The sequence below is a fragment of the Eupeodes corollae genome, chromosome 1, assembly GCF_945859685.1.
Source record: "Eupeodes corollae chromosome 1, idEupCoro1.1, whole genome shotgun sequence".
NCBI classification, from domain to species: domain Eukaryota; kingdom Metazoa; phylum Arthropoda; class Insecta; order Diptera; family Syrphidae; genus Eupeodes; species Eupeodes corollae.
In genome coordinates, this window is record NC_079147.1 from 107553734 (window position 1) to 107581037 (window position 27304).

Consider the following 27304-nt stretch of genomic DNA (forward strand, 5'->3'; position numbering starts at 1 on the left):
TCTGGCCCGAATAACGAAGCCACGAAGAATTGTGAACATTGAAATCGCCCGTAATAACGATTTCAGTGTGAGGATACAGGGAGACAATTCTTTGTATGGAGTCAGACAGAGCATCAAATTCCTGAGAAGTTGAAACTCTGTCCAGGTTTGGGCTCCGATAAAGAAAACAATAGTGAATGATGTGCTTATTCACGGAAAGTTTTAACCACATGAAATTAAAAAGGGAGTTGGTACAATGACCGTATTGTGGTAAAAGTTGATATGCAACATCATTCCTAATATATATGGCGAGACCATGGTGTGGGCACTAAGCGATACCCATGAATAAAAAATTCAGCAGGATCGGAATCTTCACCTACTTGGGTTTCACTCAATGCCAAAACAGCTGGTCTGTTAGAATTGATGTGGATGTATACAGACAGAAAATTCGATCTTAGCCCACGAACATTACTATAATCTACTCTAAAATAACCAGTCATTGCAATATAAAAAAATCTTAAAATCAAAACAAACGAACTTTTAAGTATATTACTGTATAAGATTATTTAAATATCTTTACAATACAACCTCACTACTAGTGTTATGCCTTTAGTAGTGACGTTGAATTGGTCCGGACCCTGACAATCAAAACAGTAATCTGCAATCCATTTGTTGTTGAATGAACCAACACATACACATCATTGAGCGAGCTTTCAAAAAGCTTAGCCCAATGCATGCACCTGCTGAGTCACTCAACTGTAAAGAAAAATGAAAGAAAGAGTGAAGGGAATGCACTTACTGTGTTCTGGTAGATTTTTTTTATTATTTATTTCTTTTTCCCTTTGTATTGCTTTTTTTTTAAATATTTAATGCTGTTGTTTTTCACTGTTTTTTTTTATATCATTATTATTTCTGTTGTTTTAGTTTAATTTATTATATTTTTTTTATCACTATTTTGTTTGTTTTGTTTTGGTTCTGTTTTAAATAAATTAACATAACGAGACTGCGACGGGGACGGGGACGGGAGACAAGACAACAAATAATCGAAAAAAAAAACGCAGAACACGACGAGTGGACATGAACCTCCCCACTTGAGCTTTCACTGACAATTTTTAATTTAATTTCCTATACAAACGTGTGGTGAACCAAATAATAAATTTGGAAAAATAATTAAAAGTGGTTAATTATCGGCGGTCCCAGATTGTCATAAAAGGACAATTTTACAACGTCTTTTTTTGATGAAAGCTTACGTCTGTAAGAGCACCCCGGCTTACTTGAGCGCCAGTCCGTATAGAGGCACCCACTATCCTAAAACGAAAAAAGAACAAAAAACAATTACTCACATACAAAAAAATAAGGTTCCAGTAAGTCGTTAAATTCAAAAAAAAGTTATACATACAAATAAAGGAAGAAAAAAAAGAAACAAGAAAAATAAGTACACCTTGTGCTATCCCACGTGTCCAACAATATTCGGATAGTTATTGATCTATGCCATTTGTGTTTGTTTTTACTTATTGATTTTTTTTTGGCACATCAAAACTACAAAATTAATTGCCTGTTAATTTATTACCTAAAATCCTAATTAATTTAAGTTATAAATTTATTCTGTAAGTGATAAAAACCATTTTTGAAGGGGTCAACGCGAGATAAGAAAAAAAAATTGTGTTGATTTTCCATGTTAGAATCAACCTCCAAAGAACTCTCTCGTGGTACCTTTTTGTTAAGTAACAGTAATGTCGAAAAGTGTATATGAATTGTTAGTGTTGTTTGATTTTTGACTCGAACGAATCGTTTTTCATTGCGTTTTGTTTTTTTTCTTTGCTTATTTTTTTTTTAGTTTAATTTTGATTAATATGTTTTGTTAATTTCATTTTGTTTTTTCGAATTTTACGAGTATGTTGGTTCATTCAAAATTTTCATATCTAAAAATAAAACTTGACTCCCATGTTGACCTCACCTGAGTGAAACGATGGTTCATTGAAAAAATTGTTAGAGGTGCCGATGGTAGCCGATTTTCAAAGATGGTAAGGATCTGATTTCCACTGGAACGATAATGCATATGGGAAAATCCAAACATGGCCGAAGGATTTTCATGGTTGGGGGGTAAGGGTCTTGGGGTGATGAACGTCCATCCGCGTAAAATTTCGATTTTTGTATTTAGTAAACCGGCCTGATTTATGTTTTTGGCTGCTGGTGACGTTTACTTCCAGGAAAAAGATCCCCCCACATCACAGAAATCTCGACCAAATATCTTAATGAAGCCAATGACTTTTAACAACAAACATATGCTCAGTAAATGTAAGTTGTTTCAAGTGTAGAACTACACCGAAGTCAGCTAAAACAGATACTCTACTTATGGACAAGAATAAAACATGTATTCAAAAACAATGGGCAGTTTTTCCTAAATAATATTAAGTCTTCTTATTAAAGTAGGCAGTGTTAATTTCACCTTAACCAAACCAGCATTCTCACTGTTGTTCCCACAGTCTTTAAAACAAAAAATTTGAAAATATCAAAAAATGAATAAACAAAACATACTTAGGTGGCACATTTGTAAAGGGAATTAGAAGCCATAAGCATTGAAATAAATTAACCCATTTGATTTACTGCCGGAGTGACCTGTACCACTCGGAACATTGCTCTCCAGCTTGTGCTAGGTTCTGAAAGAATCTTTCTAAGAACTCCATTTTGTGTTGGCATTCTTCGACTATAAATATAGTTTTAAGATAAGGTTCAATATTAATAATCAAGTAAAAGAAAGGGTTTTTTTTACGGGTACTACCTCTTGAGAGGAATTGAAAAATTCTCCAAGAGTAATTCTTTTCATGAAAAGTGCTTTCTCAAATTAACCGTTCGGATTTGGTTTAAAACTGTAGGTCCTCTTTATCCCTGACAACATTACTCGCACACAGGAATGCTTGAGAGTTGTCAGTCACTAGGCCCTAGTTCTCAAACGCACTGTTGCGCCACCCAATTTATTTACTTTTTAAAAGAAAAATCCACTTACCTTATCTGTCCAGAATACAGGTCACATGATATCTGTTCCCATGCAGCCTGTCTTTGATATTTGTTGCTGTATCCTGTAGTGTAGATTATTCTCCCATCGATCGTTTATGTAATGTACTGCAATCTAATGACCCAATTTATTTTCGCATATTCTTTACTCAATTTACTATTTGTCATGAACGTTCCGTAAGCTAAATCTTACATTTACCCAATATATTTTTTTGTTAACAAAATAGTCCCTCATTTTCCATAGTTGTTTTTTTTTATAATCCATCATGTAATGTGAGAATTTTCGATTTTACTTCTCAAAAATTCCTTCTAATACTATGTTTCCACCGGGCACTAAACCGAGATTTAGCTAGATTTGTCACAATTCTCCTTGAAATCTCACAGATTTACAATAGAAATTTTAATCTCCTCAAATGAAGATTTCAAATAAAACTCATTGAAATCTACTTGGAAACATTAGTTTGTCAAATCAAACAAACTAATCTCCTTTTCTTTGGTGGAAACACCTCATAATTTATTTTAAATCATTTGCCTTAAATCTCGGATTATTTTTTGGTGGAAACGTACTATAACTTTATGATCGGCAGTATATTTAATTACAATTTCATTGTATTTTTTACTCATTTGGATGAATTTTTTTTTAAAATAGGGTCAAACATTTTTCTGTAAAAACATAGTAAGAAAAAGAATTTTTTACAAACAGACCTACTGTTGTAGCATATAGCACCCTAAGAAAACGTGGTGAATATTTCTCTTTCCCATCAAACTGTCATTTTTTGACAACTGTCAAAAAGACGACAAAAAATCCAAACAAAAATTGATTTTTGTTTTCTTTTAAATAAAAAAGTATTATTTTGTTTAAAAATGTGTAGTTCTTGAAATAAATAGTAATTATATATTGTTCATACAAAATACACACTTATTTCTTCAAACAAACATGGGTCGAATACGGTGGCGCTTTCGAGGAATTCCTAAATTCTTGATGTAAAAACTATTCCTCTCAAAAGAAAAGTTCACTGTACATTTATTTTATTTGTTTAAATAATTCTTCTAGATCTAGCTTTAAAAATCGTTGGAATTATATAAAAACATGCCTACATTCCTTGACTTACAATCATCACATGAATGCCAGCTATGCCAGTGATGTTTTGATGGAACCAGTATTTTGGTTCGTTGACAATTACACTTATTTATTAGGACCGGTAGGGTTTTCTATGGGACATATGTATATAAACTCTTGGTAGTTACTTGAAACCTTTTATGTCTTTTATGTAGTTCTTTGTCGTGGGAGTGGCCATACTTACTTCTGCTGTTGTGTACATTTCCTATTGGATTGGGCTTCCATTTTGGTGGGAGAGAAGCCAGAATTTTTCGATTGCAATTGTCATAGTTGGCAATTGGCTCCTGGTTAATGTTATATTTCACTACGTTATGGCGGTTATAACTCCAGCCGGAAATCCTCCAGAGGTAAGTAACAACTAAATGCTTGTACCTAAGTTAAAAGAGATATTAGCTTTGTTTTTTGGTTCTTTTGTTTGTTTAAGGATTCCGTCTTGGTAGAGTCAGTTAGCATGTGTAAAAAGTGTATTGCGCCTAAACCTCCTAGAGCCCATCACTGCTCGGTGTGTAGGAAATGCGTTTTAAAAATGGATCATCACTGTCGTGAGTATTCTTGTTTTACTCATTCACGTATAATCAAAATAAAGTATCTTTGTAACCTTCAAATCTCAAAACCTAAACAAAACCATAGAAGAAGAAGTTAGAAAAGTCATATGGAGATTGTTGTCCCGGTTACAATCTATCAAACCCAAAGAAAACTTATGGTTTGATTCGAGCTGTAAGAAGGTTATTAGGATTGAAGATGTAAGATTCCGGAATTACAGAGCCAAACCTACTGAGGAAAACTGGAATAAGTTCAAACAATCAATTTTTGCATGACTAGAAATTACGTCAAAAACTACTACCATATAAAAATATGCGCAACACTACGTCATCATCGGTTCCGACACTCGTTTCCAATGAAACTTCGTTTGTAAGCTCGATTGATAATGCCAATGCGTGTACTTGGACGAATCTTCTTTCGCACTCGTTTGGTTGGTAGAGTACTTAAGGGTCTTAACATTCAAAAATCCGCTGGCAAGATTAGTATCCCCACTATTTTTCTAAAGAGGTGTTCTGTAACGCTGGCAAAACCACTGTGTCTTGCTGTACAGGGTTTTTTCCGAGTACCAATATTTGTATAGCCTGTCCCCAGGGCCGGCCCCAGCCAAATTTGCGGCCTTTGCAAGATTTGTATAAAGCGCCCCTATTTTATATTTTTACATCATTCCCAGTTCTCAAAAAGCAATTTGTTATTTAAGCTTTGGTAGTTTATTTTGGAGACCGGGTTTTGAACATTGTAGTCTATTCTAAGTTTGCTGTATTTTAAACATTCTAAGTATAAACCTGTCATATTGTGATCGGTTATATGCAGATCTAAATTGATCCCATAAGGAAAATCAGCAGGAATATTTTTGAAACGCGCAAAAACATGATCAAGACAACTATAAGAACTTGGCCTTGTAATATTATTAACGTATGAAGTAAAACCATTTTCAGCAATAAGTACTTTGTATGTATCAGATATTGAACAATCAGTCAACATATCAATATTAAAATCGCCTACAATAACAAGATTTTTAGTTGAAATGTGGGACAAAAAATTGGAAAGTTCCTCAATAAAAGAGTTTGAAGAAAAGGCATGCAATCTATAAACACATATAAACGTAAATACTTCGCCTACTATATTGCAACACACCTCAATTAGATCTGCAATTTTAAAATCAATCACCCTTACATCGCAATTAAACAAGTTACTTACAAAAACTCCAACTCGACCAGAAGAATAGCTATCGTTAGTATTTGCATAGAAATTATAACCCGGAATACTATAATGACTTGTTTCACATGAAAAGATCCAAATTTCGGATACAAAAATGATTTCCGGCAGTTTTGTGAAAGCTTCAAGATTTGCTATCAATAAATCGAAATTCTGACGCATACTACGTATATTTTGGTGAATTATAAGAAACGAACTGTTATCCGAATTACATGTTAAAGAATCATCAAAAACACTACTCATGGTTCGGGTTGTGGGGTTATCGTATGTAAAATTAAATTTGTCAAACATGCTATTGCCTTTGGACAGAAGATAAATCTTCAAATGATCTTACAACAATAACCTCACTACCCTCAGCCCTTTTTAGAAAAATGTTTGAATTTTTAAACCATAAATACTTAAACTTATTTTCAACTTTAAATTTCTTAGCTGCCATAAATAATTTTCTGGTGTGTTTTGTAAATGAATCATTTAAATATAAACTTTTTTTGTTTTGATCATTAAATATGGAAGTGTTAAGCTTTTTGCTAGCATTTCGTTTGGCGTTCATTATTTTTTGTTTTATTTCATGTGAAGAAAAATGTATGCATAAAATATTAACATCAGCATCAGATTGGACATTAGAGCGACTTTGCTTGTTTATGCGTTTGACATAGCATTTATTGATATCGCTACCAGACACTGAGACATTTAATGCATAATCAAAAATAATGTTGTACTAATATTATGTTTAGAAAAACTACATTGTCCTGAAACCGTGACCGGGATTTTATTATGGATTTGGAGAGCAATTACTAAATTCGGAGCAAAATTTTCAAGGTTTGGACTAAAAATAAAATTTAACACATCTAAACTTGGGATTTGTGGTGTAACAAGCGGGGATATCACGGTTAACTCTAAATTATTCTTCATCTTAACCTATAAAACTATTTAATGTTAAAATATTCTGCAAATTATGAAGCACGTACTTTCTTTTTTAAACATTCGCTTATGTTACTAAAAAATGAAAAATTGATTCTATACCTACATATGTACATATGTATAAAGTTGTTCAAAATTTTCTGTTATTGATTGGATGGCTTGATAAAGTATTTTGAAAAAAAAATCTGCTTTAAACCTTTGTTTCGGGTCTAATATAGTTTCAGAACATTCATCAGCATAAAGTCTTTTTCTCCGTTGAGGCCGCAATGATGAAGCTTAAGGAAACATATTTGGTTTTCTAGGGAACTAGCAATACTCTCGGTTAATTAATAATTTTCATCGGAACGCCATATAACTTTGTATATTAATTTAAATAGTACTATCATGAAACACAACATTTTGTTACGGAAGGGGGACCATGGGGGCGCTGCCTGTACGAAAATTAAGGGGGTCATCCCATGTGACGGCCTGTATTTTAAGGAATTTTTAAGATTTTTTTTTACCACCAGTAAATAGATACAACTTTATTAAGTTTATTATCATTTATAAGCAAAGTTCGACAGTATAAATATAAAATTTGAATTAAAAATATTTTAAAGAACACGAGTTACACCGGTGTGAACAACTCCACCTCGAAAAAATGGGCTTGCACTTCCTCCACGATTCCGGCTGATTGGCTTATTTAAAATAGAAAAAGTAAACGGCGTTTTAACCTGTGAGCCTAAATGCATGGAATGAACTATAATCAAATGAATGTATCAAAAATTGGACTTTTGGGAGACATTTAAAAAAAAGTCGCGAATTTGCGTTTTTTTTTTGTTTTTTGCTATAAAAAAATCGAAATATTTGTAATTTTTGCTTGTCGATAGTTCTTTCCATGGGTGCTGAATCCAACCCATCAAATTTCAAGTGATTCGGTCAAGCCGTTTTTGAGATACGATGGAGGAAAGTTTGAAAAACACAGTTTTGAGAAAAACTCGTTTAAAGTTTCAAGTCCTCTTAACTATGAAAATATCAACTTACCTTTCAATCGGCTATGCCTGGTCATAGAGTATTCTTTCCTGTTCTTCTTGAAATTCTTTTAAAGCAGATTGTTTAGCTCTTGAATCAATTTTGTTGCTCAAACTTCCTTCTTCATGTTTTCAAACTTTATCAGTAAGTTTACCTGGTCCTTTTCCACCGATTCCTTTATTTGTTTTATCTTTTTTAACAGCCCGAAGTCGTGATCCCATCCTCTTTTCTACGTGGCCCACACATTCTTTTTTTATTATTACAGTATCTCCATACGGTTTAGCATCTAGGATCCATTTGTAAGTTTTATTGTCACCATCGCCGATGTATGTAATATACTTTACCCCATATTTTTCCATGGATTTCAAAAACATTAGCGTGATAGCACTTATTTCCATTTTACCGGAACTTCCGGTATGGTTTATGGTGCATTCATCTACATGCGTTTCACACCACACTTCGTACTCTAAAGGATCCGCTGTTTTTTTACTTTTCCACTTATTACATGCACCACAAAAACTACTCATAACCATACCATCTAAGACTTTCCCGGTGTACTTTCCAATCAATGTAGAAGCTCCAAATAGAGATGAAAAGCCTCTTTTCTTCCACGTACCATCACCAGACACAGTCAATTCATCCTTTGGTTTTTCTGCTTCTTCATTCAAACTTTTTTCTTGCATGACAGCGAATGATAATAAAGTTTCACACAGTTAAGATGTGGCAATATGAATGTTTTTCAGTAGTGCAGTATAAGTTGAATTTCCAATACCCGAACACATGTCCATGAAGCTGCAGAAAAGATTTATTCCTTCGCGACCAACTCCTAATAATCGCATCACAAATGCAAATCGGCGATTAACTTCAAACGCATTTTCAATCAACGGGCCCGAGTTTATAACTGTCTATTTTTCACTTACACGATAATTTAATTTTTAAACCTTACCCCTTGAAAACTTGATTGGGAAATAGATATGTACATCGCATTTACAAGTTTTGCATAATTATAACCTTTTCAGAAATCGCAGCAAACACAGAAACAAACTCCAAAATGCAATACGCGAAATTCGAAGCGATGGGAACCTCCGTGTTCATGCCATTTTTGAGTTTTTTGCCGAAGCTGAAGTAAATTCCGTTTCATTTTGGGTATTAAAACGATTTCCACAAACATTTCTTTTTTTACTACGACTAGGGTTAACATTTCCACACGTCCACTCATTATGAAAAAGAGTAATTTTGAGTTGTTGCATTCTTCGACATTGAACCAAGACTAAAATAACTTAAAATATTTATTAACGGTAAAATATTTAGCAACTAGGTATAGAAATTCCCGTTTAAGCCTATAGAAACTGTATGAACGTACATACATTACATATATTCATATGGTATAAAGCCGACCGTACACAATGTCGTCTGCCAACTCAGCGCTCTGAACAGCTGCTTATTCTAACTGCTGTATCTTTAAAACGACTTCGAATTTAGAAAAATCCCTTTACTACCGTATTCTACACATATTAAACTAGCAATTTATGATTTTTTGAACCCATCATGATGACCCCCTAAGTGTGGAATCTAAGATCGACTGGAAGTATAAAAATATTGAAATAAATAAATAAAATAAATAACTCAAATGGAAACAAAAATCAGTCGTTGCCAACGTTACCTGAGATTTGTTTTATTCATACCTATCATTGTATAGAAGGTATGCATATAAAATACATTTAGTTGTATGTTTTTAAGATTTGTCAGCAGAAAATTGTATTCATTTGATTTTAGATTTTCTATTTTTGTGAAATCTGAAAATTTATAAGCAACGTTTTCAAATTTAGGTTGTGATACAATGCCATTGTATATACGAGTATATTTTCTATAGTACTCCTATGGAACGAAAATTTGTATTTCATCTCCACGCCGTTTATGGCGCTGCGTGTATCAAAATGCTTGGTAGGAAATCAAGAATGGGAAAAAAATTACTAAAGAAAGAATGAGAAAAGTAAATTTGTTTAGGTTCCATAAGCATTAATAAGTTGGAGGGAGGTAGCCAATGTATGTTGGAGGGAGGTAGCTATGTATACTTTATAGTTGTAGGTATTTTGAATTTAAAAATTGTCGTTAGATTTTAAATTTTCAATTTTTGTTAAAAATGAAATGTTGCCATATTTGGCATATGATGCATTGAAGATTTTAAATATATTCAGTTATTTTGTTGTTGTTATTCTTGCGTATTATTTGTTATTTGTGCGCATCAAGTATAAACACAATCAAAAATTAAAATTTATTCAAAACTAGGTCGATTTTTGTTTTTTAATTGCTAAATAGGGTGTACTGAATTGAATTTTAAATTTTTATATAAAAACATACAAATAAATAAATACATACAATATAATATAAAACTAGGTTCAAAAATTAACCTTACATGTATCAATGGCTTAATTGGAAAGATATAAGCCTAATATATAAGATATCGTGATTTTGACAGAATGGAAGTGTTTCTTGTGTGGAGATATCATTATGATAACATTAATTGCTTCTATGGAACTCTTCGATTCATATAGGTAGTCCCGTCTTTTCTTGTAAAAGATACAAACATACTTGTAAGTGCATTGTATGCCGAGTTTGCACCTTGTTTCAAGAGTTTTTTTTCGGCGGGCATTTTAATTAGCATGTCTATGAATTTAGCAACAAAAACTTCTCAAAAATTGATATCTTATCAGAACAAATAGCCCATTTGACTCTAGTATATGAGATCTTACTAAAGAATTCGTGGATAGTTTGAGGTTTAACTGTACTGTACTGTACTGACGAAATCAAAATTACTACCGAAAAGCTAATCAAGAAAAAAGTCCTTTTGAAAACAAAAGAGTCCCTTTTAAAGTGAAGGGAGATTTTGTACCTGTTATCTTTTTGGCAAGACTGGTTTAAACAGCTGACGCACGTTTCGTGTTTTGTTTCACTATCAAACGTCTTCAGTTTGGTCTATAATTGCACCATGAATCGTCTTACAAACGAACAACGCTTGCAATTTATTGAATTGAAATATTGAAAATTGGACTAAGCGAATGGACCCCTCAAGTTCAACATCTGCATGAAATAATCTTCAAAAATTAAATTATATGGACCGTACTATCCATTCAAATAAATATTTTATGCATTTTTCCGAATTGTATGTGTTTGTTTTTAAGTTTCATATAACTTTTAAAAATTCACCCTTTATAAATATATACATATACATACATATAAACGGACAAACTAAAGGAATTACATGAAACTACATTTTTGGTATAAGAAAGATAATTTAAGAGTCATATCAAAAATAAATACAATTATCAGGAACACCCTATTGAATTGAAAAACAAATGCCGACATTCCTCATAAAACCAGGGGTTCCCTGTTGGTGGCTGCTTGAAACCCAGCACATCAGATTCGGCTTCTCTGATTGCATCTTGGCAATGTTGCCACTGGTTTTCAATACATTGTGTTGGCGTTAGAGTACTTCGAGAGAGGTTACTTGTGTCGGAAAAGGATTTGGCGATCTCTTGCGATTGTAGCCGTTCGACATTGTATCTTCTCCCAGCACCTCCCTGTTTTGCCTTGGGTCTGGAAACCCGAAGTGCTACTTTGGCTACAACGATGATGCGCTCATTGATGCACCTATAGCTCAAGACTTCTTGCCTAAGTCTGGCTCCAATGACGAAGCCGCATCCAAATAAGCACTGTTGGTTTTCGTGGTAGCAGTCACCATAGCAATATCGAAGTTTTTAATCCTCTTTTTGCCCGGCCCATCCCATCGTATTTTCTGGATGGCGGTGATATCTGCTTTATAGCGGTCTAGGGCCTCCGCTTATTCTTCGGCCGCACGTGGTCTGTTAAGGGACCTAAAATTCCACGTGCATATCCGAAGTTCGTTGTCCTTAATTCGTTTGCGTAGGTTGTCAACAGTAAATCCGTCCGTATCCGAGGCTTCTTGTTGCTTCCCAACTATGAGGCTTTTAAGTGGCCAGGAAGTCACCCCGATGGCACAACCCCCAACCTCAAGAGCCAGATCCTTAGTATAACTCCAAGGATGGGGAGCCGGATAAAACCGTTCCTTATAGGCCTGAGCTGCGATTAAGTCGAAGAAGCCCTAAAAGGTGTTCACTAAGTAGTTTAACCTTACTGGAACTGTAGACGCCACCGTTGATTCCATCTCGGGAAGTCCTCCGCTGCCGTCTGCATAATTAGAGGTGCCTTAGTGGAAACACCTCTCCCCCCCCCCTCTTTCGTTCGCTGCCCCCAACAACTTTCCACTGGGGTTGGAACCCAATTTCCAGTTGAGGTACTAGGCACCCGATGTTCACCACAGGGAGGTGAGAGCAGGAGTTGATAGACAGATAAGTGGGTTTTGAGAAAAACCTGTGGAAGCTTGTGTCCTCTTCAATGCTCATTGCACATGTCTACCATTTGCAGCTACAAAGCTTTTTTTCATTCAAAACTCTAGTATCATTCCCATATTTAGGCAGGTGCTCCTATAACCCACTTGAGTCTCTTCGACATAATTCAAAAGAAAGCTCTTAAAATGGCTGAACGTTTTAATTATTTTCAGAGACACTACTTTTTACTATTTTCTAGTAAATTATCCAATTGCATACCATTCTTCTAGGAATGCTCATCAGTTTACCCATGAGCTCAAGTTCAAACATACTGTACAGTACAGAGATTAATTTTTTAGTCACACTACACGAATGTGGAATACTTTACCAGACTCAATATTCCCCACTCATTACAATGTGTAGGCATTCAGAACCAATGTTCATGGTTTTACCCTCTCTAATCTTTGCCTCCCTTCCTAATTGCTCGCACTGTATTTAATCATTAAAAGGGTATTCATATCCAAAAAACGTCACTCTTGATAAAAATAAGTCTTATGACCTTTAAACAATGTGTGTACTCATTTTACTTGACATGGTCAAAAGAAAGTGACGTCATAAGTTACAAATTAACATTGACTCTTAACCAAGGTTTATTCAGTGACAATGAGCGAAAAAATAACCAAACAAATTGCTAAAACTAATTTCTTGGTTGAAGTTGTAATTTTATTCACTTACATAATTTTTAAGACGCGTGTGTCAACAAACTTTTAACCATTTATCTGTTTAATTACTTTTATGGTCTATGCTGTAGCTCGTATGAAAGGAAACCTTTTTCAAAGAGCACGTCCGTTTTAAATTATGCAATTGTATAATTTAATGTTTTTTAAATTGCAATGTACCATAATTTGCATCGGCCACGACTTTAGCCAAAATCTGCAGTCGTTGCGAGATCTAAAATAAATGCATTTGTTGTGGTTATTTATTTAAAAATTACACATATCTAAATATTTTGAAATATTCAAAGGTCTTCAGTAATATGTTATAATATTTCTTAAAAATCAATTTCAGCCTGGTTAAACAATTGCGTCGGATACGCAAATCATCGGTATTTCTTCTTGTACATGGTCTACACAACAATTGGCTGTTTATTCATAATCATACTCGGTCTAGAAATTGGATACAAGTACTTGTGGCTGGAGCAAGAGGAAAGTTGGTCAGAAGTCGAGCCCCTGCTTGGCCAGCCTGTGAAGTTCAATTTAAGTGGTCACATTATTCCAGTCGTAAGTCGTGGGTCCCTATAATTGGTACATAATTTTCGATTGAATTCAATTTTGTTCGCAGACACACATAAGTGAATACGATGATAGTATTGATGGATTGCGACCAGCCCAACATATTCTGCCCACACCTCCGCCAAGCACCGCCAATGGCTTGAGTAAAAGACGTGCGGTAATATTTATGGCATTTATCAATGTTGCAGTAGTAATTGCGTTGGGTTCTCTTACCATTTGGCATGCGAAATTAGTTACAAACGGAGAAACAAGCATCGAATCGCACATAAATCAATCGGAAAGGAAGCGTTTTTTGAAGGAAAACAAAATCTATGTGAACCCGTATGATTTTGGTACGAAGAAGAATTGGAAACTATTTCTTGGTCTTGTTAGAGGAAGGTTTGGAGCATTTGTTTTTTGTTTAATATATTTGTTTTATTTGTATTTTCTTCTTCTATTTTTTTTCTAGGTCTTTCTGGAAGAATGTCCTTTTGCCTTCTATACATAAGCCTGAAGGTAATGGTTTAGCATTTCATACTGTTAAAGACGAATTTCTATTACACGATGAATGGCCATAAGTTTAGTTTGTGAAATCTCAACTAGTCAATTTTAATTCCTTACAATTTTTACATTTTGACTTAGAATTAATTTATTTAAGAAAATACCAAATTAAAAATTAAGAAAATAAACAAAGTTTTTTGTTCTAAAATTGTTTTCTTTGTATCGTACAAATGGATCTCCCAATTATCTAATGGGTTCTACATTTTCAAAGTTTCGTGGTGTAAAGTTTTCTATCTGTGGCGAATATGTTGAAATACAATTAAAAGGTGCGACAAAATCGACTGATATATTCATTTGGAAACATTTTATGGTTGACTTATAGCGAAAGCCGAGGAGATCGGCTATGTGGACTTCATCAAAGTGGTGATCGAAGCGTTCAAAGATGAGAAAAAGTCATTTACAATCATTAGTTTTGAAATCTTCAATGGAATTTTGAACAAAGGACCAATAACGTAATACAATTAATCCCATTTTCCCTTTTCATTTAAGCACGTAGTTAAAAAAATAATCTGGAAAAGGGCACTGTGGGTTCGTCAGAAAGATTGAGATAATTGTTTGCCCTTTATAGCTCCAAGAGGAATATTTACCCTTTCCGCAAGTGAGCTATGGAGGGCCGATCCTTGCCAGGCCAAATCATCAGCCAGTTTATTTCTATCAATGATACTATAACCTGGAACCCAAATAAGAATGAAACGAAGGTTGTTTTTGAGGCTGAATAGTTCATCCTGACATTTTTTGACCAGTATAAAGGATGCTGTAGCCGAATCGATAGCCGTAATAGCCGCCTGGCTGTGACTATAGATAGCCGTGTTTCAATTTTGGTTTGAGTAATTCGCATGCTTCTCTGATTGCTAGTAATTCCGCTTAAAATACACTAGCACAATCATGTAGCCGAAAAGATTTATATTCATTTAAGGACTAAGAGAAGATTCAAGACTCAACTTCACACTCCATTTTTGACCCCTCAGTAAAAATAATGGGTAGGTTCAGACAACATAAGGAACTTAAAAGTTTGGCAACTTTCTGATATCTGATTGGCCAGCTGCCAAAAAATTACTTTCCAATTAAGGCTACTTTAATGGAAAGTTGACTGGAAAGTAAGTCAAGAAAACTCTCTCTAACTATTAAGTCAAGTCTACTTCTATCTGATAATGTTTTTTCATTCAACTGAAAGCTGAACATTATTACTCCATGATTTATTTATTTTCTGCACAACTTTCTGTAAAAGGGTCACTTGTCAATTTGGAAAGGAAATAACTAATATTTAATTGAAATTCATGACGCTTGAAAAACTAATCAGTTCCCTCGGTCAAAATTTATTTTCAAAGAATGAAGTTGACTACTGAACCTGTCCAATAAGGGATTTTTCAATTGGCGGAGTAGATTTTGGTGCTTGCGGCGGCCATTTTGTTTTGGTGACATCTTTCAAATTTTTTCTTTATTTTTCATTTGTTTATGCAAAATTATCTAGCAAGTTACACAATTGGACAGTACGTTCAAATGATAAAACTTTATTATCAAAACTAGTGTTCGTTAACGCAACCGTTGTGCACAATACAATTTAACGGTAGACTTGGTGGCCCTTTGCAATTGACTCTTAAATGTTTGGTGGGTGTAGTGTTCACTATTTATTAGAAATCTACTTTAGATCATTCTACTATTACTTTTAAATATAATAATCATTATTGTTTGTAATTATCGCCTTGACAACTTTATTATTAAATATAATAATTGGAATTTCGAAGTGAACGGTTGTGTTTTTAATAAATCGTTATAAGGAAGATAGTATATTTTGGCGACGAGGAAGAAAATTTGTAAAACCAAAAAGGAAACATTGGAGGAAGAAAATCAAAAATAATTCTAAGTTCGTCAAGAAAAAACGAAAATTAAGTAAGTCATAATTTGCAAGATCTTTTTCTGGAAAGGAGGAAAAGAAATCTTAATTTGATTAAATTCATATTGATTTATAAAGATGCATTGGTTATTAAGACGATTTGTATAATATGTCTGAATTTATTGTTTTGTGGATTAAATTCGAAATGATTAAATTCGTATTGATTAAATTCGTAAAGATTAAATTCGTAACGATGAAATTTGAATGGATGAGTTAAATTCATATACATATGTAGATTAAATTCTAAGAATTGCATAATTTGTGTTGATTTGATTCATTAATATTGATATATTGATTAAATTCATGCCTCTGTATTTACGATTCATATCAATTTGATTGACAGGGATCAATTTGGGAAATGGAAAATATACCCCATTTAAGAACATTTGACTGTTTCGGAGATTCTCAATCTTTGGGAATAAACTGGGCAAAATGAAAACAATCTTTTGAAATTTTTCTTCAGATTTCTGGAACCACAGAATCTATTAAAAAGAGGGCAACTCTTCTTCATTGTGGTGGACAAGATCTCCAAGAAATTTTTTACAATTTACCAGGTGCAAATGTTGATCCAATTTTAGATGCCAATAGAGACATTGATGTCTATGAAGTGTGCGTTGAAAAGTTAAATGAATATTTCAATCCGTGTCAAAATAAAACATATGAAAGACATATTTTTAGACAAATGTTTCAAGAAAGAAGCGAAAAATTTGAAGCTTTCATTATTCGGTTAAGTCGTCAAGCATCGAAATGTAAGTTTGAAAATCCGGATGAACATATTAAAGACCAAGTGGTTGAGAAATGTTTTTCTGAAAAGCTTAGACGGAAAATATTAGAGATGGATGATTCTAAAAGTTTAAATGATGTTATTTTTCTGGCTAATTCGTTAGAAACAGTTAACATTCAAATGGAAAATTTTAACAGCAAACAGAATAATAGCACCATTGAAATTAATAAAATTAATAAATTTCCTTCTCGAAAATTTGAATGTTTTCGATGTGGTTCAAAAGATCACTCAGCTCAAGACTCAAAATGTCCTGCGAAAATGAAGAACTGTCGTAAATGCGGATTAAAAGGTCATTTTGAATCCAAATGTCGCACCAAATCAAAACAAGGTTTTACTGACAGCACATTCCGAAACAAAAAGTTGAAAAGGGAATCGATACGGTCAGTTGAAAAGGTAAAAGACGAAGAGTTTATTTTTCATTTTTCTAGCCAAAAGGAAGATGAAATAACTTGTTCGGTTGGCGGAGTTTCCATTCAAATGATAATTGACTCTGGTAGCACATCAAATATTATTTCAGAAGGAGTTTGGCTGGAAATGAAGAAGAAAGGAGTTTTGGTTAGAAACCAAACAAAAAGCCAAATAAAATATTTTTAGCCTACGGTTCAAAACAAGCACTTGACGTTTTAGGATCTTTTGACGCCGATATACAGGTAGTAAACAAAATTGTTGATGCAAAATTTTATGTTATAAAAACTGGTCAAAGATGTTTACTGGGTAAAGAAACGGCGAAAGAAATTGGAGTTCTCAAAATAGGTTTACAACTTTTAAATTCAATTGAAAAAACAACTTTTCCAAAAATAAAAAATTTAACTATCAAAATCTCTATTCACGAAACGATTCCTCCAGTAATACAACCTTGTCGAAAATTACCCATTCCTTTAGAAGAAAAAATTAAAAATAAGTTAAACGAATTACTCGAACTAGACATCATCGAAGCTGTAGATGGACATTCGCCATGGATATCTCCTATAGTACCTATTTTGAAAAAAGATGGAGATCTTCGTTTATGTGTGGATATGAGAAGAGCAAATACAGCAATATTAAGGGAAAACTATCCACTGCCTACGATGAATCTTATCTTGCCCAAGCTTCGGAAGTCGTCAATTTTTTCTCGTTTGGATATAAAGAACGCTTTTCATCAAATAGAAATTTGTCCAGACTCAAGGTACATAACCACATTTATTACCAATAGTGGTTTATTCAGGTACAAGAGGCTAATGTTTGGAATGAATTGCGCTCAAGAAATATTTCAAAAGGTAATGGAAAGAATTTTATGTAAATGTGAAGGTGTAGTTAATTTTATTGATGACATAGTTGTTTTTGGTCAAAATGAAAAAGAACATAACGCACGTTTAAAAAAAACTATTGGATGTTATAAACGAAAATAATATTTTACTAAATGATGCTAAGTGCGTATATAATGTCTGACAAATAGAATTTTTGGGACATCTTCTTTCTGCAGAAGGCGTTAAGCCATCACCTTCAAAGATAGATGCTATACGAAAATTTCGAGAGCCCAGGACTGTTGAAGAGCTTGAAAGCTTCTTAGGGCTCATAAACTACGTTGGTAAATCTGGGAACTCTAACCGAGCCATTACGTGACGCATTAAAAATTGAAAATCGTAATCGAAAATCAGAACTTTCTTTAAGTGAAAAACAACGGCGTTCATTTCAAGAGTTACAAAATATTTTACAAAATGATAAATATTTAGGTTACTATGATCCTTATGACAGAACTCAACTGATTGTGGATGCAAGTCCTGTGGCATTGGGTGCGGTTTTCATACAATTTAATAACGAAATGAAGCCACGAATAATTGCATATGGAAACAAATGTTTATCAGATTGTGAGAAAAGATACTGTCAGACAGAGAAAGAGGCATTGGCTTTAGTTTGGGGAGTTGAACATTTTCATATATATTTGTATGGATTAGACTTTGAACTCGTTACTGACCATAAACCTCTAGAAACAATTTTTGGCTTAAAGTCTAAGCCATGTGCACGAATTGAGAGATGGGTTCTTCGATTACAGTCATACAGATATAAAATCATATATAAACCAGGTAAATCTAACATTGCTGATCCACTTTCAAGACTCTGTATAGTTGATCCTATAATAAAAAAGAATTTTGATTCCGAAGAACATGTTCATCACATTGCCAGCAATAGCGTTCCCAAAGCATTCACCTTGAAAGAAATTGACAGGATTTCAGAAAACGATCAAGAAATACTACGCGTTAAGGAAGGAATGTATGAACAAAATTGGAACAAAGATGTTCTTAATTTCAAAGTATTTGAAAATGAACTCTGTTTTTATGGGAATATACTACTACGGCAAAACAAAATAGTAATTCCACAACAGCTTCGTAAAAAAGTAATTGAATTTGCTCATGAAGGACATCCAGGAATAGTTGGAACAAAAAGACGGTTGCGAACAAAAGTCTGGTGGCCAAAAATCGACCAAGATGCCGAAAATATTGTAAGAAACTGCAGAGGTTGTCTCCTTGTTTCAGCGCCAACTGTTCCTGAACCGATGAAACGACGTACAATGCCAACAGCTCCATGGGTAGATATTGCAATAGATTTAATGGGACCTCTTCCAAGTGACGAACATCTATTTGTCGTCGTAGATTATTACAGCCGTTATAAGGAAATCGTTACTTTAAAAAATATAACTTCAACGTCAATTATAAAATCTCTGAGGAAAATGTTTTCTAGATTAGGATATCCTCAAACAATAACTGCAGATAATGGTAAACAATTTTCCAGTAAGGAGTTTAGAGATTTTTGTGAAGAGTTCAACGTAAAATTATATAACACAATTCCATACTGGCCCCAACAATACGGTGAAGTTGAACGACAAAATCGGGACATACTTAAAAGAATAAAAATCAGCAAGGCTACAGGCTCCAATTGGAAAGAAGATTTAATAGACTATTTGCTTATGTACCACCACACTCCACATTCTACTACAGGAAAAGCTCCGGCTAAACTTTTCTACGGAAGACTTCTTAAAGATAAAATTCCATCACTAATTAACCAAGATCAAGGTTTTAATCAGGAATTTACTGAAAAAGATGCAATTGAAAAAGAAAAAGGAAAACTGTATGCTGACAAAAAGCGACGAGCTGCTCAAAGTGAACTTACCATTGGTGACCAAGTTCTGGTGAAGAAAATGCGAAAAGAAAACAAGATAGATTCCAACTTTGGTGAAATACCGCATGAAGTTATCAAACAGAAGGGAGGAGATGTTTTAGTTAAGAATTCAACAACTGGTGAAGTAACAAGACGGAACATTGTTCATTTAAAGAAAATTAATGGAAATTGGACAATTCAAACTAATAAATCAAACTCGTTTGATGATTCAGCGTATAATTGAGTTATATGAGTATCAATAATTATTTTCTTTCAATTTCATGTTGTGTTATTTTTATTTATTTAAACTTTTAAAAAAGGAGAGAATGTAGTGTTCACTATTTATTAGAAATCTACTTTAGATCATTCTACTATTACTTTAAAATATAATAATCATTATTGTTTGTAATTATCGCCTTGACAACTTTATTATTAAAATCAAACATTATAAATACGGAGAGAAAATATATATAATAATTGGAATTTCGAAGTGAAGGTTGTGTTTTTAATAAATCGTTATAAGGAAGATAGTATAGTGGGCAATTTGAGACGACAGGTTCAGTTAACAATTAGCCATCACCCGTACGTTAAAGGAACGCAAGATCGGCCGAGAAAATCGGCGCGGTGAAAGTGTACAGCAGAACCCGAGGCAGTCTATTCCTCTCCCTGCACAACAATTCGGCCTTTCGCAGAATTCAACTTGTCGAATTTTCGTCGGTATTTGGGTCTACACCCGCACAAGATCCAACTGACTCGGGTGCTCAAAGTTTATGACCATAGACAATGCCCTTTGTTCGCTGACTGGGCTTTAAATCGTTTGAAAGAGGACCCCAATTTTGGCCGAAAAATCATCTTTATTGACGAGGCTCTTTTTTGATAAATGGCTGTTTTAACAAGCAAAGTTGGGACTGCACTAACCCACGCATGGCTCACCAGGTTATAATGCATTCTCAAAAAGTTACCGTTTGGTGTGGATTTTGGGCTGGAGGCGCGGCGGCGGAGTAGTTGTTCCGTACTTTTTTAAAAACAACGTTAGGATCCAAAAAAGAGCTTTGAAAATGATAGGTGATAGAACTATAACCGAAACAATCACGTCATTTGAACACCGCCGCAATGTTTTTTTAATAGTTGTTCTACCGATATTTTTATAAACAGTGTTTTCTCAAATTAGCCAGTTGCATTCCCCCCCCTCAAACAATTGAGCCGTAATACTCGTACTTGCGTATCAGTTTAACCTTGAGCTCAATTTCAGACGTACTGTCAAGTATAGAGATTTTGTTTTTAACCGTACATCGAGAATGTGGAATGTTTTTCCCTATCATTTTGATTTTCAAGACTTTAAGAGCATCGGTATCTCCACTTTAATCCTTCCCTGTTTACCTATAGCTCGCACTGTTTTTAAACTCTAAACATGTTAAGGGTATTAATAACCCCTTGAGTGCAAGTTTATTATAAAAAGAAATTCTTATGGTCCAAATCGAACCGTATGGACCTAGACGACATATGGCCCCAGGAGGACAGCACTACGTGTCTTGATTGGTAAGGGTAAGGTTATCTCTCGCAGAGGTGATGTGAATTGGCCACTATGATCATGCGATTTGAAACCGCTCTAGACTATCTCCTATGAGGTTTTTTGAAGTCGCAGGTCTATGCAAATAAACCACAATTGACCGATGCCCTTAAGGTGAACATAACACAGGCAATCGCTCAAATTCAGCCGGATCTATGCGGAAGAGTCATTGAAAATTGGACCACTCGGATCCGTGCCACCGTACGAAGGCGAGGCCGAAGCCACACTTAATGGCATACATGCACCTTTTGAATAAAAAATTATTTTTTTAATACCTCACACACAGCTTGTTTTATTTCATTTCAACATCAACCCGCCCTAATTGAAAAACCCTTTATTATCTGGCTCAATTTGTTTTACCTAAGAATATCTCAATTGCTTAGGTTGGGTTAGGTTAGACTGTCTGTAGAGGAGTGGGAAACAATTAGGCCAGTTTAATGGCCCATTCTAATACCACATGAATCCCGAAGCTTTCTTCTTAGCTCAATGGAACCAGTGTATACCTTGAAACGTGATAGACTGGTTATGCTACTATGATTGAGATGGTGATAGAAGAATTTCCTATGTAAGTCTTGCGTTTTTGTGTTAGAGCAGGCCATGCACAGAGGAGGAGTCTTCCTCTTTCTCATCCATACAGCTTCTGCAAAATTCATTTAAGAATACGCCTGGCCGCGTGGCGTGCTTTATTATTAGACAGGGCCTGTGTACGACATAGATTATCAAGCTTATAAGCCTTGAGCGTTTACAATCTAGTGTAGGTTAGATGTTTTTCGTTACCTGACACGTGGTAATGTCATTCCATTGATGTTTGCCTTCTTCATAGCGTCTTACATTAGCAATAGTTTACATGTAGTTTGTAGTAGTTTGCCAGCATTATCCAAAGGTGGTACAATGAGTTGTACTGTACTACTTCTGGCGAGTTCATCTGGCCTTACAATTTCCTGAAATGTCTCTGTAGCATGGCACCCAGCAAAGGTGAATACTAAACTTTTGTAACGTCTCTATTAGAGATGATCCACAGTTATGGACTGTTATAGAGTTTGTAGAGACAGAGTCGAGGGATTTGATAGCGTGCTGACTATCTGAGAAAATGCGGGTATCAGATATTGATACCACTTTTTGATTAAGCCAGGATAAGGCTTGTTTTATCGCCGTTAACCCACTGCCATAAGGCGTATATCAAAACGTGTAAGGCAGAGTAAGGTATTGATAGCCGCAGATGGGGTCACGCCAAGGGATGCTATTATGCATAAGCAATCAACTCAAACTACCTCCATCTTCATGTAATTCAAAAATTAAGTATTTAAACAAATCATAATAATTATTTTCCAAAATTTAATACATTATATAAATGTTCTTCTAAACAGACCACAAAAAAAATAGTTTTCAAAACTTTTGTAAAATGGACGGAAACAAATACTCTAACAAAACAAAAGTAAAAATTGTAAAAGAATATAAAAGTGGAATGCCTCAAATTAAAATATCGTAAAAATATTCTATTCCAAAATCAGTAATTTACCCTTTAATAACACGAGAGGATTCTGCAATAATAGAATCAATAAACAAATTTTTATATCATCGCGAGAAATGTGAACCCAACTTGACCTGAACAATTCGAGCTGTTAAAATCTTTCAAAGCTGTAAAAAAAGCCTCTTATTTCAACCAAAAACAATCTCGGGAGATTAAAATTCGCTCATGACCACATCAACTGGACCGTTGAAAAATATAGGAACGTAGTCTTTCAATTCAAGGGTTCCGATCGTTTCCGTCGTGCTCGCAGCTACTGTGAAATTAAGAGGAGCGACTCACCAATAGATGATACAATGGATCATTTTATGTACCGTGCAAAGCAAAGTGTAAGCTGCTACACACTGAAAATCAGTTGCCTCTGAAATGGATATTTCAGCAGGATAAAGACCCAAAGCACACGGCCAATGCGGTTAAGACGTGGTTTCAAGAAAACCGGATTGACTTGTTACAATGGCCAGATAATTGGTCTCCGGATCTCAACCTAATGGAACATTTTTAAAAAATTGTAGATCGACAAATTGTAAGGACTAATGGCAAATATAAAAATGATATGTTAAATCAAATTAAATTGGCTTGGGAAAGTATCCTAAACAGAATTATATGCTATTTAATTGGATCCATGTCTCGAAGATGTGCTGAAGTAATTAAAAACAAGGGGTTTGCTACCAAATACTAGCAATATTTTAGTACGCCTAAGAAAATGAATGTACATTTTAATAGTTGCTTTCGTTTTGACCAGCCTAATATTGAACGATTTGTACTTTTTGTGCTTTATTTACATAATTAACTATAACAAAAATATACAATCATTGAATCCCAAATTTAGTTTTAAATTATTTTATAATTGAGGTAAATAAAGTTTCTTCTGTTTTGGCCAAACCTGTATAGTGTGTATACATTTGTATTGACAAAGATGATTTTGTTAAATAAAATAATAAGTGTCAACACTAATAACACTCAACGCCCCTTACAAAAATAATCTAATATTAATTCTAAAGTCACTTAAATACAAAATATTTTTCCTGTATCCTTTTTCCTTTTTAACTCTTCAATATACTTGTTACTTGAACTTTAAGCTGGCCACAGACGATGAACATGTTGGTGTGATTTGTTGGTGTTGGGCTGAAAATCATTCGTGTATGGGCGTGTTGGCCAACAAATCGACGGTTTATGAAATATTTTGTAAACCGTGAAGTTGGGGCTAACATGTTGGCTGTGTATGGGCAAGTTTACAATACGTTTTGAAGTTTACCAACATGTTCGTCGTGTATGGCGTTGTGGGACAACAATTCGTCATTTGTGTTGTTACTTTCAATGAGTTAACATGTCGTCGCAATGCAAACTATTTATTGAAAATTTCATTGAAGCGATAAAATGTGAACCGGCAATATGGAAAAATAAGTAAATTATAATTTATTATATTATAAATAAATTATCGAACATGCTATTGCATCATCCGCACTTCTATCGCACATCTTGACTTCACGACAGTCACACAAAAAATTAAGTTTATAAACATGTTGGCCCGTGTATGGCGAACCGCTGCCCAACAAATCACACCAACATGTTCATCGTCTGTGGCTAGCTTTACTTAGCGTGGTCGTTCTATTAAATCTCTGGACATCTTCTTTCATAACTCTGGTATTCTACAGATTATGGACCCAGCAGATAGTAAACTTAAAGTTTTTTTTCATTGAATTAAATATTTTTTTTTATTTTTCTGCACAAATACAAATATTTTTGGTTAATTCGATATGGCAAACTCAAACTTAGTGCATAGTCGTAAAACGCTCTTCAATGGTGAGAATCATCCAACTTGGAGCGTGCAGATGGAGGGGATCCTCCATAAATTTAGATTTTTGAAGATAGTTCAAGGTAGAGACCAACGACCGGAGGACAATGCTAAGAAACAGGAGTCATGGGACGACAAGGATATATATGCGTGAAGCGAATTGTTGCTGGAAATGAAGCCACATATCGTAGCGCTGCAGGTGGTTAAAAATTTTCAAACTTCGAAAGAAGTATTTGACTTCTTGGAGTCGAGATACAATAGAAAGAGCGTGCGCCAGAAGGTGGAGGAGTCTAGAAAACTTCTAAATATCCGTATGAATGCAACACAATCAATGGATGAATATTTGCGGGGATTTTTTTTACAATAATTAGCTAGATGATAAATTGGATGATGATCTTCTCGTTATTTTATTATTAGATAGTCTGGATGAAAACTATTAAAGCGTACAAGCTGCTTTCGATGCTCAAGAGGAAGGCCCAAAATTAGAAACGGTGCGAATACGATTAATGAAAGTGGGTGACAAAAAACGAGAACCATGTGAAAACAACGCACTCATAGTACGAGGTAATTATAATCGTCATTATTCAAGCAAAATCAACTTTAATGAACAAAATGCCAAGCAAACCAAAAATGTTCCTAAAAATCACGAGATTTCAACAGAATTTAGGTATAATTGTCGAAGATGTCGAAGAAGAGGCCATAAAGCAAAAGAATGCTGGAGCTGTGGTCAACAAGCTGCAAAACAGGTTTATGACGAAAGCGAGAGTGGGTTTATCATTCAAGAGTTCTTGTCTGTCATAAAATCCATTTGAAGTTGTTGACGAAGTTTGCAAAGGTAAACAAGTGAGCCGGTGGTGTGTGGATAGTTGTGCTACCTCCCATATGTGTTTTGATGAAAAATTATTTTCTGATCTGTCAAAAAAATCACATGAGGTACGTAAAATTAGCAAACGATAAAAAGATCCAAATTATGGGAATCGGTACGGTAACAATTTTTAATGAAATTTACAATAAACCTCAGAAATGTACTTTTTATAACACTTTATGTGTTCCAGATCTAACATAAAATCTAATTTCAATTAATAACGTAACTAATTGCGGGGGCTAAGTTACATTTGAAGGCGAGGTTGCGAAAATATCAAATAAATTTGGGCAGGTACTTTTGTGTGCCAAGAAGCAGGTTGGTCTTTTCATCGTAAATCCAACAAAAAGCACCGCTTTTGCAACTAAGGAATACAACACGGCACCAGAAGTCTACAGTTTCGAAATGTGGCATAGTAGAATGGGTCATTTAAATGGTGTATCTTTGATTCAACTACAGCGTAAAGGTTATGTGACTGGACCGCCAAATTTTAATTCAATGGAGCTAAAGTGTACATCATGGAAAAGTCTACTACACAGTGCTTGGAACTTATCCACTCCGACATATGCGGATCGATGTGCACCGAATCCCTGAGTAAGTCACATTATTTCATTGTTTTTGTCGATGATTATTCTCGGAAAATATTTGTATATTTTAATCGTAAGAAATCTGAACTCTAAAGACAAATTTATTGAGTTTAAAAACTATGTCGATTATCAACCGAACCATAGAATTAGAAGATAAAGATCAGACAATGGTTCTGAATCTGTAAGGGTAGTGGAATTAAACAAGAATTACATCCCCATACACGCCCCAGCAAAGCGGGGTTGATGCAAAAGCCTACAGATTTTGGAAGCGTGGAAGTCGTTCGATTATAAAAAGTAGAGATGCAGCCTTTATGAAAGCAAGAAGTGGTCCATATGAAAATAAGTATCTTACTTACGATTTAATACAAAATGAAAATTTATAACAAGACCGGCTGGATGCTAACATGCAAAACAAAAACGATAACATTGAAGAAAAGGAAACTATAGATAAAGGAAAAGTGGACAAAATAGAGGAAAAGGAAACTTTTGAATAAATCTGCAAATCTTGTGAATTTAACCGACCCAAAGACTATAAAAGAAATAGAAATGTCAGAACATACAGATGAATGGAGAGACGCGATAAAAACAGAAATGGAGCTTCTAAATAAAAATGGGAGCTTGTAGACCGACCAAAGGATACCAATATTGTCGAAACGTTCGCACCGTTGCCGAAATAAGTTCAATAAGACTATTATACGCTATTGCTATACAGAGGAGACTTGGATCTTTTTCATATAGATGTGTCTACCGCTTTATTCTATGGAGACTTGGATGAAACCATCTTTATGGAATTGCCTGAAGGATGTTTTCAAAATAAAAATAAAGTCTGTAAGTCATCAGTGGAATAAAAAATTAGACACCATTTTAAAACAGGATGGTTTTATTAATTCCAGCTATGACAGGTGTATTTTATTTTAAAAGAAATTTAAACTTTCATAGCTGCTTATGTAGATGATTTGATCATCTACAAATTGAACAAATAATAACCTAACCTTTTCGAAACTTAAATTACATTTAAAAACTAATTTTAATATTCGAGATCTAGGTTTTCTAGAGATTCTATTAAATCAGTTTTTAATTTAAATAACTGATAGCAAACAATTTTTATCACGGGTAAGTTCATTAATGTAAAAATGCAGCAGTAATGCAAGATTTGCGTTCATA

The 27304-nt window shown here is 34.3% G+C and overlaps 2 protein-coding genes across 2 annotated transcripts; both read left to right on the top strand.

The window, feature by feature from the left end:
* Positions 1-3773: 3773 nt before the first annotated feature.
* On the top strand, positions 3774-14133 carry LOC129939184 (palmitoyltransferase ZDHHC16). The gene is made up of 7 exons (XM_056047100.1): positions 3774-3978; positions 4049-4196; positions 4270-4461; positions 4539-4656; positions 13222-13433; positions 13495-13823; positions 13894-14133. Exons 1-7 carry the CDS (start codon positions 3932-3934, stop codon positions 14000-14002), a joined length of 1155 nt encoding a protein of 384 aa, XP_055903075.1. The 5' UTR covers positions 3774-3931; the 3' UTR covers positions 14003-14133.
* Positions 14134-18464: 4331 nt separating this feature from the next.
* Positions 18465-20042, top strand: LOC129942572 (uncharacterized protein K02A2.6-like). Its single transcript, XM_056051574.1, has one exon. It carries the CDS (start codon positions 18465-18467, stop codon positions 20040-20042), a length of 1578 nt encoding a protein of 525 aa, XP_055907549.1.
* The last annotated feature ends 7262 nt before the right edge of the window (positions 20043-27304 follow it).

Bases quoted from the DNA above. Each gene is read 5' to 3' on its own strand.
- LOC129939184 (XM_056047100.1), top strand. From the start codon at position 3,932: ATGGGTCGAATACGGTGGCGCTTTCGAGGAATTCCTAAATTCTTGAT. The intron at 3,979-4,048 runs GTAAAAACTATT...TAATTCTTCTAG, and splicing joins GGAATTCCTAAATTCTTGAT to ATCTAGCTTTAAAAATCGTT. The intron at 4,462-4,538 runs GTAAGTAACAAC...TGTTTGTTTAAG, and splicing joins CAGCCGGAAATCCTCCAGAG to GATTCCGTCTTGGTAGAGTC.
- LOC129942572 (XM_056051574.1), top strand. From the start codon at position 18,465: ATGAAGCCACGAATAATTGCATATGGAAACAAATGTTTATCAGATTGT.